Raw genomic sequence first — 16746 nt, 5'->3', positions numbered from 1 at the left:
AGGTACACCAATTTGCCCACCGCTGCTATTGTGCCGACGTGTATCGGCGTGCAGCGGTCGGCAAGTGGTTAATGATTCATCTCGTGTTTTTTTTTTTCTTTTTGTGGTGTTTGCCTCACTATTTTAACACGTGTGCAGTATTTACCTCACATTTAAAATTTTACTTTGATGAGTTGACTCTTTAATTATCTCATGAGATATTTCCAAAAAATGAGTCTCCTGAACGTCATACTGCAGTCGGTAAACTTTAGTGAATTGACCTCATTGCCATGAGTATACCCAGACTTATCTAATGGTATTTGAAAAGGTAATCTTATCAGGTCCCATCTAGAATAAGATATCATAAGAGGAAAAGTGTTGAGAAAAGCCAAACGTATTCCACAGTTCCTGAGGATCTGAGCGACTGCAAGTTGCTTGGTAACGGATTAGCATTCAGTATGGATAGATGGACAAAACACACACTAAATGAAGCTCTTCAATATGCACCGTGCACTGTATCATAACATACCTTTATCTCACCATCCTTACACACACATGATGATGTCGTTTACTAGATCCTCGCTTGGCATTCTATGCACGTTGTTCTCAAGCAGATTATCCTGTCCCCGACCAGAACTTTGAGACCTCATATGGCCTGATTCAAACACAATTACGCTGCTTAGGGCAATACTTGTGGATAATACACATTAGGCCCATAACAAGTGTCTCTAAGGTTCATGCAAAGTCACTTTTGAGTGTCCTGCCAACAGACGAAACTTTCTTCCATCCTATGATGTCTCACTCAGGTGGAATTGGACTCACTCAGGTTGAACTGGATGGACTGGTGTCTTTATTCAACCTTACTGACTATGTAACTAATTAACTATGTAACCATGATGCAATGAGACATAAAAAAGTGTTGGGTGAAGAATAACTCATGCTCTATGTCAGGGGTGCCCAACCAGTGGCCCGCGGAACCCTCTGATGTGGCCCGCGACCTCCTGCTCTGGGATGGCTGGTTGGTAAGCTTGGATCACCGATCCGTCATCCTAGAGCCTCAGTGTTGTGACTTAATCCAGCGGTGGAGAAAGCAAGCAGCTGTGGTGCAGAGCCGCATAAAGCGATGCTTCCTGTATAGTGCTGACTCCTGTCACAGGTGGAGCGATACCAAATAAGGCCATATCTGTTCTGCAGTGGGTACTGGGCTGTTTTCAAACTGATCCGCAGGTGCACCACCTACCTCGGAGGGCCCATATCCGCAGGTGCACCACCTACCTCGGAGGGCCCATAGAGTAGAGTGGATTGTATCCATGTCTGCTCTCTATATGCAGAGTGGACACAGACCTGTCATCTGCCTGCTCCACTCATTGTGGTCCGCGACTGGTTACCAAGTCACTTAAGTGGCCCTCACTCTTCAAAAGGTTGGGCATCCCTGGTTTATGTCCTTGTTCTCAACAAATAGAGGCAGACAAGGCAGGTCCACTGGAGCTGCTTGGAAGAAAACTATACAGGAAATTAGAAAGCATGACTACTATAATTCAGGCCACTGAATTACACACTTCAAATATCACTAACTTTGCTCTAGAGCCTCGTTTACACTAGTGGTGCTCTCTAAAAAGTGATCAGATTGCTCTTCAGAGAACATTTGACATGCAGTGACATCCCAAAAGATCCAGGTATGGGTGAACACAACACTCCCATGACATAGCGATGGATGTCTGAAAGGCCAACTGTCAGACCTGACATTGGTTATATTTTTTCTAGTTATGTGATATGTATTTGGTGATTTTTTCTTAGCTTAGTTGCTGTATTCACATACAAATGTAAGGTCTTACAAAATGTATGTCTTTAAACTATTTGCTATAACAACTCATTTTTACCTTTGGTTAAAAAGTTTTTTGCCATAATTAAACAATGTATTTATTATAAGCTAAAAGCCACCCTTATAATGAATATGCACTACCATACATTTTCAGTTATTATAGACAGAAAGATGTTAATGAGGTCACACCATTAAATTGTAATGGAAATTGTGCATTTTATGTCATAGTTTAAGCAAGCACTATAAATATTTCTCTTTGATTAATGTAATCATGTACCTGCAGTGTCATATGCCTGTTATCAATATTTAATGTGAATTTTCACACAATGTTTGAAGCCACAACCTAAGATCCTTATTTACAAAGTCTTGCTGAGCATTAAATTACTGGCCACATACAATGGCAATCACTAACTGGAACTCGACACACCCTGAATAAAAGAGGCCTGGAGACAAATTGCACGCTGGTTACTTTCACTGATGCTTTATAAATAAGATGGAAATATTCATGAATGGAAGCTAAAAATAGCGTTTCCAATTCATTCAGCCAAGAGAGGTGGTAATGAGCATTAGCACCTAATGGCAGGGGGAATCTTACAGAAGAATTACCATCCATTTGTTTCCAAGAACAGGGAAACAAGCCCCATGGAATGGTTTTACAGGTTCATGTTAGTGTTTAAAGAGAACCGCGACCAAATTCACCGGAAAACTGATGTCATATCAGCCTATCTATATTCAGTCATTTTGATCTCAGTAATATGAAATTCTTCTTGTTGTCCTCACAGGTCCTATTGTGGGAGATTAGAGAAAGGCAAAACTTGAAGACTTGCTTTTTTACAAACAATTGCAGTTTAATCAGTTTTATCATCACGTTCGGGAAACCCAAATCAACTCTACCGTTCATCGTAGCCCTGAATCTTTTCAACATCATTGTAGCATTTATCTATTACATCTATGTGGGTTTTTTTTTTTTTTTTTTAATTATTACATTTTAATTCCGTCATGCCCAATGGGATCCACTTATCGGCTTCCCTTAGTCATTCTTTTACAAAAAATAAAATCTTTACCCACCCTTCTACCAACCCTGACCCCCCCCCCCCCCCCGCCCCCCCGGTCTCTCCTCTATTTCAAGTAATAAACCCTGTCCGCCCTTATTCATTCAACGCTATTTCTGCCATCCTCTCGATTAATCTTGGTGTATGTTGATATTTTTCCCAAACTTTCCATCTCTTTACAAATCCCATTTCCCCTGGTTCTCTGCTATACTTTGGGTACTCCAAATTGTGAATTCTATTGATTTTGCTGAACCAACTTTTCACAGAGGGGGTCTCGGGATTTTTCCAGTAACCGGGAATTAAAATCTTTGTGGCATTTAATACTCTTGGTATCAGTGATCGCCTATATTGTTTGATAGACATGGTGGTCCCATGCAGTAGGCATATCCTAGGGTGCTCTGGAATTTTTAGATCGGTAATTTCTTTGATTATCAATAGTACGGTCTGCCAGAAAATTTTTATTTTAGGGCATGACCACCAGATGTGGACCACCGAGCCCACCTCTGAACATCCCCTCCACTTTGTAGTCTGAGTTTAATCTGGATCCATGAGAGGTGTTGGAGAACCCAAGTTGGATCTGGGTCAACTCTACCTTTCACTTAGGCCTATAGAGGAGCTGCTGTCAATGACAAGCTTTTAGGCCCCTTTCACATGGGCGTTCCTATTAAGTTAACCTGTCAGTTTTTCAGGTGGACCTGATCGGAAGGTCTTTTCATCCTGATGGACAGGCGGGTGTAAAAGGACTTAAGTCTGTTTATACCCACCTACCTCCGGATCCGATTGAGTCTGCTAAGAAACCGGGGACTCTGTCTTCTTACTCCCAGCTACCCATACAACAGAGCAGGCTATGTCCTTGTCTGCTCTGCAGAAACTGACAGATATGTCATCCACCCCTTCTAGATTCTGATCAGTAATCTGTGAGCTAATCCCCTTCTGATCACAACAGAATCTGCCCGTGTGAAAGTTGTTACAAGCATAATAAAACAGTGCTTTACCACTATCATGTGCATCTAATGCCACGTACACACGACCGGACTTTCCGTCAGACTAGGTCCGACGGTCTTCCTGATGGACTTTCGGCAGAGTTCCGACAGACTTTCCGAACTAACGTACTTGGCCACACACGAAAGGACTTATGCCCCATATGGAAAAATTCCGATCAGATTTTGTTGTCAAAAAATTTTAGATCCAGCTCTTAAACTTTTTCCGTTGGAAATTCCGATAGTAAAAGTCAGATAGAGCCCACACACAATCTGATTTTCCGAAATCCGCTTGGACTTTTTCTGTTGGTATTTCCGACCGTGTGTATGGTGCATAAATCCATTGGAAAGTCTGTTCATTTTGAATGTGATGACGTAAGACAGGACTAAAAAAGGAAGTTCAATAGCCAGTAGTCAATAGCTTCCCTTGTGTCGTATTTGGTCCGTCGGACCAGCATACAGACGAACGGTTTTCCTGGTAAGAATCGGACAGATTTGAAACATGTTCTATTTCTAGGTCCATCAGATTAAAAAAAAAAAAAAAAAAAAGATCAGATTAGCCCACACACGATCGGATTGTCCGACAGACTAATTCCGCCGGACCTAGTCTGCCGGAAAGTCCAGCTGTGTGTACGCGCCATTAGTCTGGCCATACACTGATCATTTTTTTTTTCAGTCTGTGAGCTGTACAAAAAAAAATCTAAAAGATATCTAAAACCACACTATACAGCCCAGAAGGATGAATCGCCCCCCCCCCCCCCCCCCGCGCTGGGCTATTATATAATGACAGCTGTGACAATGGCTGTCAGAATGCCCAATCATTGACTGTATCTGATTGAATTCAGATGCTGTTCCACTTACAATTTTAGGCCTGGCTTCTTCGAATTTTAATCTAAAGGTGTAGGGCGGGAGAGGGCCAACAGGGCCACTCGAGAAAGCAAATGTTGGTTCAAAAGGAGCTGTCCGAAATTCACACAGTGCACGGCCAGCTAAAAACTAAAGGTAGACACATGTAATCAAACTTTTCCATAGCATAATATTAAAGTGGTTCTAAAGGCTCAAGGTTTTTTACATTCTATGCATAAAGGTAAAAAAGAGGTAAAAAAAAAAAGACCTTCTCTGTGCAGCAGCCCACTCAGTCCCCCATAATACTTACTTGAGTCCCATCTTGATCCAGTGATGCGCACAAGAGCAGTGGTTCTCCGGGGACTCTCCCTCTCCAATGGCTCCCGCTGCTGTCAATCACAGCCAGTGAGCCAATGAGAAGGGGAGGGGGGGGGGGGAGCCACCGCTCTATGTCTGAATGGACACACAGTGCAACAGCCTGGGAGTGAGCTGTTTGCTCTGGGGGCAATATCACTTTAAGGCTAGGTTTATACTTGTGTGTCTGCATTTTTGTGTGTTTTTTGTGCCTTTTTATGCATTTTATGGACTTCCATTAAAGTATATGTAGACAAAAATATACTATGTTAATTTTATTTATTACAGGAACTTATATATCGCAGTTAATTTATGCGGTGCTTTACCTATATATTGTACATTCACATCAGTCCCTGCCCTCAAGGAGCTTCCAACTAACGTCCCTAACTCACATTCATACATACACATAGTAGGTACAATTTAGACAGGAACAAAAATGAACCTTCCAGCATGTCTACCTTGTCGTGCAATGGCCGAAGCATGATAAATAACACAAGTGTAAAACTGGGGGGCTAACGAGATGCTCTGTTTTGTTACATAAAGGTAGTAAACTCATGCACTGCTAAATATATGAAATACAAATACGTTATGAACTGCTGCAGCCAGCTATGAAGTGCACTAAATCATTCGGTCAAAAATGTAATTCTAAAAAGTGATGTGCTGTTCCTTTAAAAACTATGCTTATTCAATATGTGAAATATGTGTGTATTATGTATTATGTGTTATTATGTATATAAATCATATAACATCATAAACACATCCTTGTGATGTAACATTAGACATGAAACATTTATTTAACCTACAACCTCACATTAACAACCTGCTTGTGTAAATGCAACAGTGGAAACTGTTTTGTTATGTTTAATTCTATCTTAACCCCTTTATGCCGATATAACGCATATATGCGGCCTCAATGGACTGGGTTTTTTTTGCAGTGGGGCCGTATCTGTCTTTGTGCTGGGAGTGTGCAGCACAGGACCCTCCCAGCACAGAAACTGGGGTCTCACTTAGCACCCTGAGTCCCGTACCAATGATTGGGACCCACAACTCCCCATTCCACAGCGGTGGGCCAGATGAGCACCGGGGTTCAGTGTTGGGCCAGATGAGCACGGGGTTCAGTATTGGGCCAGATGAGCACGGGGTTCAGTGTTGGGCCAGATGAGCAGGGGGTTCAGTGTTGGGCCAGATGAGCATGGGGTTCAGTGTTGGGCCAGATGAGCACGGGGTTCAGTGTTGGGCCAGATGAGCAGGGGGGTTCAGTGGTTGGGCAGAAGAGCAGGGGGAACATAATTGGGGCAGATGTGCAGTAGATACAGTTGTGGGGCAGATGTGCAGTAGATACGGTCGTGGGGCAGATGAAAAAGAGGGTTACAGTGGTGGGGCGGATGAGCAAGCAAGTTCAATGTTAGGACATATGAGAAGATGGTACAGTGGTGGAGCAGATGTGCATGGAGGTACAGTGGTGGAGCAGATGAGCGCGGGGGTTCAATGTTGGGCCAGATGAGCACGGGGGTTCAGTGTTGGGGCAGATAAGCAGGGGGTTCAGTGTTGGGGCAGATGAGCACGGGGGTTCAGTGTTGGGCCAGTAGAACAGGGGGGTTCAGTGTTGGGCCAGTAGAGCAGGGGGGGTTCAGTGTTGGGCCAGTAGAGCAGGGGGCAGAGAAGCAGGGGGGTAAAGCAGTGGGGCAGATGTAAAAGGAGGTGTATTGGTGGGGCAGATGAGCAGGGGGTTACAGTGGTGGGGCAGGAGAGCAGGGGGAACAGTGGTGAGGCAGAAGAGTAGGGAGGTACAGAGGTGATACAGATGTGCAGGAGGTACATTGGTGGAGCAGATGAGAAAGTGGGTTACAGTGGTGGGGCAGATGAGCAGATGGGTTCAGTGTTAGGACAGACGAGAAGGTAATTAAGTAGTGAGGCAGAAGAGCATGGTGATACAGCGGTGGAGCACATGTGCAGGGAGGTACAGTGGTGGGGCAGATGATAAAAGGGGTACATTGATGGGGCAGATTAGCAGGGGGGTTACAGTGGTGGGACAGAAGAGCAAGGGGGTACAGTGGTGGGGCAGCTGTGCAGGAAGTACAGTGGTGGGACAGATGAGCAATGGGGGGTTCAGTGTTGGGCCAGGTGAGAAGGGGGTTAAAGTGGTGGGGCAGATGAGCAAGCAAGTTCAATGTTAGGACAGTTGAGAAGATGGTACAGTGGTGGAGCAGATGTGCATGGAGGTACAGTGGTGGGGCAGATGAGAAAGGGGGGACATTGGTGGGGCAGATGAGCAGGGGGTTACAGTGGTTGGACAGAAGAGTAGGGTGGTACAGTGGTGGGGCAGATGTACAGGGGGTTACAGTGGTTGGACAGATAAGCAGGGGGGTACAGAGGTGGGGTAGATGTGCAGGGTAGTACAGTGATGGTGCAGATGTGCAGGAGGTTACATTGGTGGGGCAGATGAGAAAGGGGGTACATTGGTGGGGCAGATGAGAAAGGGGGTACATTGGTGGGGCAGATGAGCAGGGTAGTACAGTGGTGGGGCAGATAAGCAGGGGGTTACAGTGGTGGAGCAGATGAGCGGGGGGGTACAGTGGTGGGGCAGATGAGTGGGGTGTACAGTGGTGGGGCAGATGAGCGGTGGGGTACAGTGGTGGGGTAGATATGAAGGGTAGTACAACGGTGGGGCAGATGAGCAGGGGGTACAGTGGTGGGGCAGATGAGCAGGGGGTATTGTGGTGGGGCAGATATGAAGGGTAGTACAATGGTGGGGCAGATGTGCAGGGTAGTACAGTGGTGGGGCAGATGAGCAGGGGGGAAAGTGGTGAAACAGATTTGCAGGGGGGATAATGATCTGAGGCATGAAGGTGCGTGATCTGGGATTTACCTGAGGTGTGGAGTTGCAGAAATTGAGGCGTGAGTGCAGGATGTTAATTTCTCACTACTAAAGTAGTTAACAGCATTTGCTTTATAAAAAATGATTTCCGTGATTGATTGAGAGTGTGAAGTTGACATTTTTTTTGGTCATAAAATCGGCACTCTTAATTTCTTTGAAAACATTTTTCGGCACACTGTGCTCAAAAGGCTGTCTACCCCTGACCTAGATCAAGGTTTGATCTGACTAGGTCAGTGCTAGGGTTAGTGTTTGGGTCAAGTAAGGGTCAAGGGTCAAATGTCAGGGTCAGAATATTTTGGGCAGGATTTTTTTTTTTTAATTAGTATCACGGTCAGTGTGTTTTACGCTGGACAAAAAAAAAGCAAATGTTGGTCAGGAGCAGGAGAATTCACTTTGGGTTGTTCTTAGGTGATAGGTTATGACAGTAACAAAAAATACACAGCTACATTTTAAAAATATATACATATATTTTTTACTATTTTGGGACAGTTTTGCTTTGATAATTAACAAAAACCATTAGTATTTACCACCAAATTAATGCCCAATTTGTCCTGAAAAAAAACAAGGTATAATCTACCTGAATGCACAAAGTAGTTGTGATATATATGGTCAAAGTATATATAATATATATATATATATATATATATATATATATATATATATATATATATATATATATATATATATATATATATATCACTATATATATATATATATATATCACTATATATATATATATATATATATATATGTCAAAGTAGCAAAATTGTGCTTATGCATTAAGATTTGTTTTACCCTAAGCGTGAAGGGGTTAAGCAAGAATTTGATTAATAAAATATGCACAGCATTAAAAAATAACTTCAGAAATGTTATTGCTTTCTGAATAACTGATTCTATTTTAGGCTGAATACATTGGAAAAGATGCATGATTAATTATATATATATTTACTAGTAATAGGACAACATACAATCCCAATCTTCAGATGCAGTGATACACGTTTAGTTGGTATTTACTAACAAAGGCATACAAGGCGGTAGTAAGTATCACTTGCGTGTGGCTAGCAATATTTCCAGTGAGCTTTGCCTTGTGATGTACATTAGGAATTACCTGTTTACCTAAAGACTCCCTGACAGCTCCACTATATCCTTTAAAAGCAAAACACTGGACAATAAAAGCCGCCTCTTCGTTTGCTTTACATAACACAGACACATTTATGGCAGACTTTAAATTGTGAGTCTGGTGGCTTTAGTCATTCAGTGTATTCAGAGATAATTTGACGCTAAGCAGACACAGCAGGGCTTCTATTCTTTTTACAATATTAAAGCTGATGCCAGCTGAAGCCTGGTGGCCCTCGAAAGCGTCATCCTTAGAAAGAGTAAAATCAGGAGAGCTGATTTCTATAGGCTTTAAGCACACATGTGATAGTAATCAACAGTTTTAAAAAAAACAAACAAATAGTGAAGAATCTTAAGCAAAAGAAAAAATAATCACACCAAAATACAAACACAACATCAGCATAGCATCTCATGTGACAATACATGGCTTTACAAAATCCAAGATCGGTTATGGAGGCATAGACAGTATTCAGATCCCTATAGGGTATTGCAGCAACATCGATATCAACAAAGCCAATGAAGAAGTCTTTTTAAATAACATCCACACTTGATAAGGATTGCCATTAGGCTCTATACAGATTATATGACCATTTCCGCACACAGCATGTAATGAGAGGCTCTTGAGAAGCACCATCGTTTTAAAGTGCTGTCACGTGTCTGCTGCAAGCAACTGTTTCTTACGCCTCTCATAAATCATGATGTCACTTGTGGTTCTACCACTGCAGCCATGCCTTGCTTTTTTCTCAGCTAATGCACACACTGTTTTTGTTACAATTCAGAATACATGCATTTGATCCATGCAGTTTTTGACTGGACATCCATAGTTAATTTTTAATGAACTTAAACGCTACACATGTAACCATCAACAAAGCAAAACCACCTTCAACAGCAATCAAGTACCATCAAGTGGACCTTCATTTCACTTCAACCAAACTCAATACTCCACAGCTTCTACTCCACTTTTGGCCCGTGGCATAATTGACAATAATGTTTCATTAGTCGCATTCCACTGGATTCGTTCTGGCATGCTGAAGACATTTGGTAGCTTGTCCACTTCTGAGACACTAAATAGAACTTAAGAAGTAGCGTGGACAAATGTCTTCACAACTTCCAGATAGAACATGACCTGGGCAAAGGGAAGCCCTCAAAGACAATATCAACAATCTCTAGTAGCAATTAATCACATTTAACTGTACTTGTTCTGTAATGGTGAAGACATTTTATAGCTTGTGCAAATCATTTCCTAGATATTAATAAGAAATGGAGAATTGGTTTGGAATGTCTTCAACGTTAAAGAACAAGTCCAGTAGAATGGGAATGGCTTCTACTAGAGATTACAGATACGTTCTTTGAAGGTTCTCCTTTATCCAAGTCATGGTATGTCTAGTCTTAGTCACATTTAACTGAACTTGTTCTGTAATGTGAACAATGTTTCATAGCTTGTCCAAGCACTTTCTTCAGTTCTAATTAGTGTCTAATAAGTGGTTTGGACAAGCTACAAAATTACAGAACACGTCCAGTTGAATGGGACTAACTACTACTAGCTGTACCATGATCTAAAAGTGTTACTAAACCCACAACAGTAAAATCTGTCTGTATATGCAGCTTAGAATGCTTGTTATACACACTGTGGAACTTAAGGGGTTAACCCTCTGCATTGTGTAAAAAGGATGTTTTATCCTGTATGCACAGATCCTCCCTCTCCTGCACTGTCTATCTGGGGAAGGCCAGCTAACACAGGCAGGGTAGCCGACCTGCACATGCTCAGTTGTGGCTTTTATGCTGGAGAGAAAATTTACTTGTTCTCAGAGCTAGCCAGGCCACATGATATTGGCATCACAAATGTGGGCGTGTATACAGGCTGAAGTGGAAATCTCCTCCTATCTGAACTCTCAGCACTGGAGAGACTGTGCAGTGTATCACTGGCCGTGGTATACAGATCAGCCAGGTATATAGTGGTAATATTTTAATGTAAAAATAATATTTATAAGCTGTGGGCACTGTGGGGGGGGGGGGGGGGCAGATAAACTATTTTCATATTACTGGGTTTTAGTAACACTTTAACAAGACCCTGTACAGAAAGTATCAATCTTGTCTAGTAGTATTTTTTCACATTCAATTGGACTTGTTCTGTAAAGCTGAAATGTGTTGGAGCCTGTCCAAGCCACTTTCTTAATACTGATTAGAACTGAAGAAGTGGCTTGGACAAACTACAAGATGTCTTCAACATCACAGAACTAATCCTGTTAAATGTGACTAACTACTACTAGATATACCATGACCTGGATTAAGGAGAACCCTCACAGACAAAAATAACAATCTCTTCTAGTAGTTAGTTACATTCAACTGGACTTTCTCTGTTACCTTGAAGATGTTTTGTAGCTTGTCCAAGCCACTTCCTGGACAATTAGAAGTGAAGAAGTAGCTTGGATGAGCTATGGCTTGTCTTCATCATTACAGAACAAGCCCAGTTCAAGTGACTACTACTAGATGTGCCATGACTTAAGTAAATGAGACTCAATATCAATAATCCATTTTCTCCAGCAATCAAACAAAAACCATTGGTCTAAACCAGCCTTTCTCCACCTTTTTTACACTAAGGAACCCATGCAATAATTTTCCAGTTTCAAAAAAACCCTGCTAATAATTACTCTATCTACAAATCAGAGGGAAGAATGCTCCTTATACTGGTAATCAGACAGAAGAATACTTATTATACTTGGGGTCAGAGGGAAGAATGTTCCCTGAATTGGAGGTCATTGGGAAGAAAGTCCCTTATATTTGGGGTCATTGGGAGGAATGTCCCTTATATTTGGGGTCATTGGGAGGAATGTTACTTATATTTGGGATCAGTGGTCAGATGGAAGAACGCTCCTCATATTTGGGGTCAGAAGGGTTAGTGCAGCTTTAATTAATGGTCAGGGGGAAGAATTATACTTACATTGTGGTCAAAGGGAAGAATGATCCTTATACTTGGGGTCACTGGGATACATGCCATTTATATTTGTTGTCACTGGGAAGAATTTGCTTCACATTGGTGGTCATTTGAGAAGAAGGCTCCTTAAACTTTGGGTGATAAGGAGGAGTGCTCCTTCAACTGATGGTTAGAGGGAAGAATTCTCTTTACACTGGTTATCATTGGGAGAAAATGCTCCTTATATTTGGGATCATTGGGGAAAAAAAGCTCCTTCTACCTGGGGTCATTGGGAAGAATTTTCCTTATATTGGGGGTAATTGAAAAAAAAAAATTATTTTATTTGGGATGAGAGGGATGAGGTAATGTCATATTTTCAGTCATTGGGAAGAACCCCCCTTATACTGGTGGCCTTTGGGAAGAACACTACTTATATTTGAGATCATTGGGAAGAATGCTCATTATACTTGGGGTCATTGGGAGGAGTGATCCTTTATTGATGTTCAGAGGGAAGAATTCTCCTTACATTGGTGGTAATGGGGAAAAATGCTCCTCCTATTCCTAGTCATATGGAAGAAGCTCCCATACATTGGGGGACATTTGGAAGAATGCCATTAGGGGTCACTGGGAAGAATTCTCCTTACATTGCTGGTCTTTGGGAAGAATGCTTCTTATACTTGGGGTCATTGGGAGGAGTTTTTCTTTAACTGGTGTTCAAAGGGAAGAATGCTTCTTACACTGGTGGTCTTTGGGAAAAATGCTCCCTCTACTTCTAGTCATATGGAAGAATGTTCCATATATTGGGGCTAATTGGGAAGAATGCTCCTTATATTTGGGGTCACTGGGAGGAATTCTCTTTACATTGGTGGTCTTTAGGAAAAATGCTGCTTATTCTTTGCATCATTGGGAGGAGTGCTCTTTTAATTGAAGGTCAAAGGGAAGAATGCTCCTTTTACATTGGTGGCCATTGGAAAAAATGCTCCCTCTACTTGGAGTCATTAGAAAGAATTCTGCTTATATTTGGTGTCATTAGAAAGAACTTGGCTTATATTTGGGGTCATGAGGAAGAATTTGGCTTATATTTGGGATCATCGGGAGAAATTCTACTTTCATTTGGGGGTCATTAGGAAGAACTCTGCTTCTATTTGGGGTCATTAGGAATAATCCTGCTTCTAATTGGTGTCTTTAAGGAGGAATTCTGCTTATATTTGGGATCATTAGGAAGAATTGTGCTTCTATTTGGGGTCATTATGAATAATTCTGCTTATACTGGTGATCTTTGGGAAGAATCTCTCTCTTATGAATGGCTACAAAGATGACAGTTGTCAGTCGGAACTTCTGGGAGAGGCAGAAATCTCTGACTTCAGTGGAAGGCACCTCTTATATTCGGGGATCATCTGGAAGAATTCTGCTTATATTTGGGGTCATCAGGAAGAATCCTGCTTATATTTGGTGTCATTAGGAAAAACTTGGCTTATATTTGGGGTCACCAGGAAGAATTCTGCTTATATTTGGGGTCATTAGGAAGAACTCTGCTTATATTAGGGGTCATTAGGAAGAATTCTGCTTCTATTAGGGGTCATCAGGAAAAATCCTGCTTATATTTGGTGTCATTGGGAAAAATATTTGGGGTCACCAGGAAGAATTCTGCTTATATTTGGGGTCATTAGGAAGAACTCTGCTTATATCAGGGGTCATTAGGAAGAATGCTGCTTCTATTAGGGGTCATCAGGAAGAATCATGCTTATCTTTGGTGTCATTATGGACCTCTTATATTTGGGGGTCATCTGGAAGAATTCTGCTTATATTTGGGGTCATTAGGAAGAAGTCTGCTTATATATGGGGTCATTGGGAGGAATTCTACTTAAATGTGGGGTCATTAGAAAGAACTATGCTTCTATTTGGGGTCATTAGAAAGAATTCTGCTTCTATTATGGGTCATCAGGAAGAATCCTGCTCATATTTGGGGTCACCAGGAAGAATTCTGCTTATATGTTGGGTCATCTGGAGGAATTCTACTTAAATGTGGGGTCATTAGGAAGAACTCTGCTTATCTTAGGGGTCATTAGGAAGAATTCTGCTTCTATTTGGGGTCATCAGGAAGAACCCTGCTTCTTTTTGGAGTCTTTAGGAAGAATTCTGCTTCTATTTGGGGGTCATCAAGAATTCTGCTTCTATTTGGGATCATTAGGAAGAATTCTGCTTATACTGGCGATCTTTGGGTAGAACGTCTCTCTTACGAATGGCTACAAAGATGACAGTTGTCAGTGGGAACTTCTGGGAGAGGCAGAAATCCGTGACTGTGGAAGGGACCTCTAATGAAAGGCTGGTCTACACCGATTGACGTGTATTGAAGGAAAATGAGTTAGCACATTGATATTTAAAGATGCAATATTGATTTTACATTTCCAGATGAAGGAACACCTATAAGGAGGAGGACATATCTGTGTATACAGGTAATCACACACACACACACACACACACACACACACACGCACACACACACTGAGGCTCATCCATTCAGGCAGCATTCAGGCAGCAGTGTAGTTACCTCCAGAGCTGTCCCAGCTGTAGGATATGGATGAGTGATTGGAGGGTCCAGATACAGAAGGAGCAGGAGGCGGACTGTCCGGGTGCCCGGGGGGTGCTGGCCGGGGTGTTGGGCTTGTTGCTGGCGGTGGAAGGTTGTCTCTGTGGGGTGGCGGGTCGGTCCAGCTCCCCTCCTCCTCCTCCGGTTCCGGTATTAGCGGCTCCCCCGGCCGCCTTGCCCTCCACCGGCGTGCATTGGGAGCTGTTCTCGGTGCTGAAATCATGAGCGAACCACCTGAAGCTGAAGACCTGGACGGAGAGGGAGCCGAGCACCACGAAGAACAAGGTCAGCCCGAACCACCAGCGCTGACCCCGCACATAGTAATCGGCGGACAGCCAGATGTCACTGCCCACATCGGCCAAGTAGACGGTGACGGCGGCCAGGATCCACAGACCATCCCAGACGGTGTAGCGCTGCTGCTCCCTGCCCAGGCGCAGACACAGCGAAGGAGACCCTCCACCGACACCGCCACCGCTAGCCGTTCTCCCGCTGCAGCAGCACCGGGAACCCCCGTCCGAGCAACCCCCGTCCCCGGCGCCCGATCCCGGCTGGGAACCCGAAGCCAACCCCTGCACGGAGCCCGAGTGATCCGAGTTCTGCAGAGGGGTGAAGGCGACGTCGCTCTTCTTCATCTTCAGCATCCCGTCCGACTTGGCGGCCATGATGATTTAAAGGGATGAACCCCCCAAAAAAAAAAAAAAAGAATGAAAAAAAAAAAAGGAAGACCGAGCGCCGGATATATAATAGGGGTGAACGGAGAGAGAAAAGCCCTCCTTTATGTCACAGTGCTCCTTGTCCGCTCCGCCCACCCGGCTCCGCCTCTACTCTGCTCCGCACATCTGATCAGCGCACGGTGGGCGGGGCCAAAAGGAGAGCGCCGCCTGTCTGCGTGAGCCTGCCAACCTCACCCTGCAGCCACACTGCCTGGACCACAGCCCACTCCTCCACGGGCAGCGGAGGGGGAACGATGAGGTCATCCCTCTCCTAGACCTCCCCCGTGCAGGAGAGGGAGGAGGAGCGGCCCCGGCACACATATACAAAATAGAAGGTGAACCGAGGATAGACACAGGGAGCCACAATCAGCAAGGGCCGCCCTTCCACCTTCCAATGAGGGATCACCCACATCCGGGAGGAGGAGGAGGGGGCTCACTCCATCATTGATTCATATCTACCAGGATGCAGATCATCGGAGTGCCTGACATCTCCATTCATACACATCGTATGCCTTCATCTGCATGGGCAGCATCCGGGCAGAGGATGGCATCTCCACATGACCTTCACCACCCATCACATCATCACACATCACCTCTGATGTCTGCTGCCTGCTCACATCTCCTCATCATGGTCCCCCATAGTCATCACACATCACCTCTGATGTCTGCTGCCTGCTCACATCCTCTCATCATGGTCCCCCATAGTCATCACATCATCATACATCACCTCTGATGTCTACTGCCTGCTCACATCCTCTCATCATGGTCCCCCATAGTCGTCACATCATCATACATCACCTCTGATGTCTGCTGCCTGCTCACATCCTCTCATCATGGTCCCCCATAGTCATCACATCATCATACATCACCTCTGATGTCTGCTGCCTGCTCACATCCTCTCATCATGGTCCCCCATAGTCATCACATCATCATACATCACCTCTGATGTCTACTGCCTGCTCACATCCTCTCATCATGGTCCCCCATAGTCGTCACATCATCATACATCACCTCTGATGTCTGCTGCCTGCTCACATCCTCTCATCATGGTCCCCCATAGTCATCACATCATCATACATCACCTCTGATGTCTGCTGCCTGCTCACATCTCCTCACCATGGTCCTCCATACTCATCACATCATCATACATCACCTCTGATGTCTGCTGCCTGCTCACATCTCCTCATCATGGTCCTCCATACACATCACATCGTCATACATCACCTCTAATGTCTGCTGCCTGCTCACATCTTCTCATCATGGTCCTCCATAGCCCACATCCATCTATATACATGATGGTCCTCCATACACCACATACCTCCATCTATATACATGATGGTCCTCCATACACATCACATCGTCTCATACATCACCTCTAATGTCTGCTGCCTGCTCACATCCTCTCATAATGGTCCTCCATACCCACCACATCATCATACCTCACCTCTGATGTCTGCTGCCTGCTCACATCCTCTCACCATGGTCCTCCATACTCATTACAT

At 43.8% G+C, this 16746-nt stretch overlaps 1 protein-coding gene across 1 annotated transcript in view; it reads right to left on the bottom strand.

The window, feature by feature from the left end:
- The window catches only part of XKR4 (XK related 4), a 459167-nt gene extending 443691 nt beyond the window's left edge, over positions 1 to 15476 (bottom strand). The window contains exon 1 of the mRNA XM_077492705.1: positions 14493 to 15476. Coding sequence (XP_077348831.1) covers positions 14493 to 15193 — 701 coding nt within the window. The 5' untranslated portion in view covers positions 15194 to 15476. The remainder of the gene's footprint in view (positions 1 to 14492) is intronic.
- Positions 15477 to 16746: the final 1270 nt, after the last annotated feature.

The sequence above is a fragment of the Lithobates pipiens genome, unplaced genomic scaffold, assembly GCF_037356315.1.
Source record: "Lithobates pipiens isolate NorthernLeopardFrog02 unplaced genomic scaffold, aLitPip1_a1.2 Scaffold_19, whole genome shotgun sequence".
NCBI classification, from domain to species: domain Eukaryota; kingdom Metazoa; phylum Chordata; class Amphibia; order Anura; family Ranidae; genus Lithobates; species Lithobates pipiens.
The sequence above is the reverse complement of the archived record's forward strand: the minus strand, read 5'-3'. Positions and strand labels throughout refer to the sequence as shown.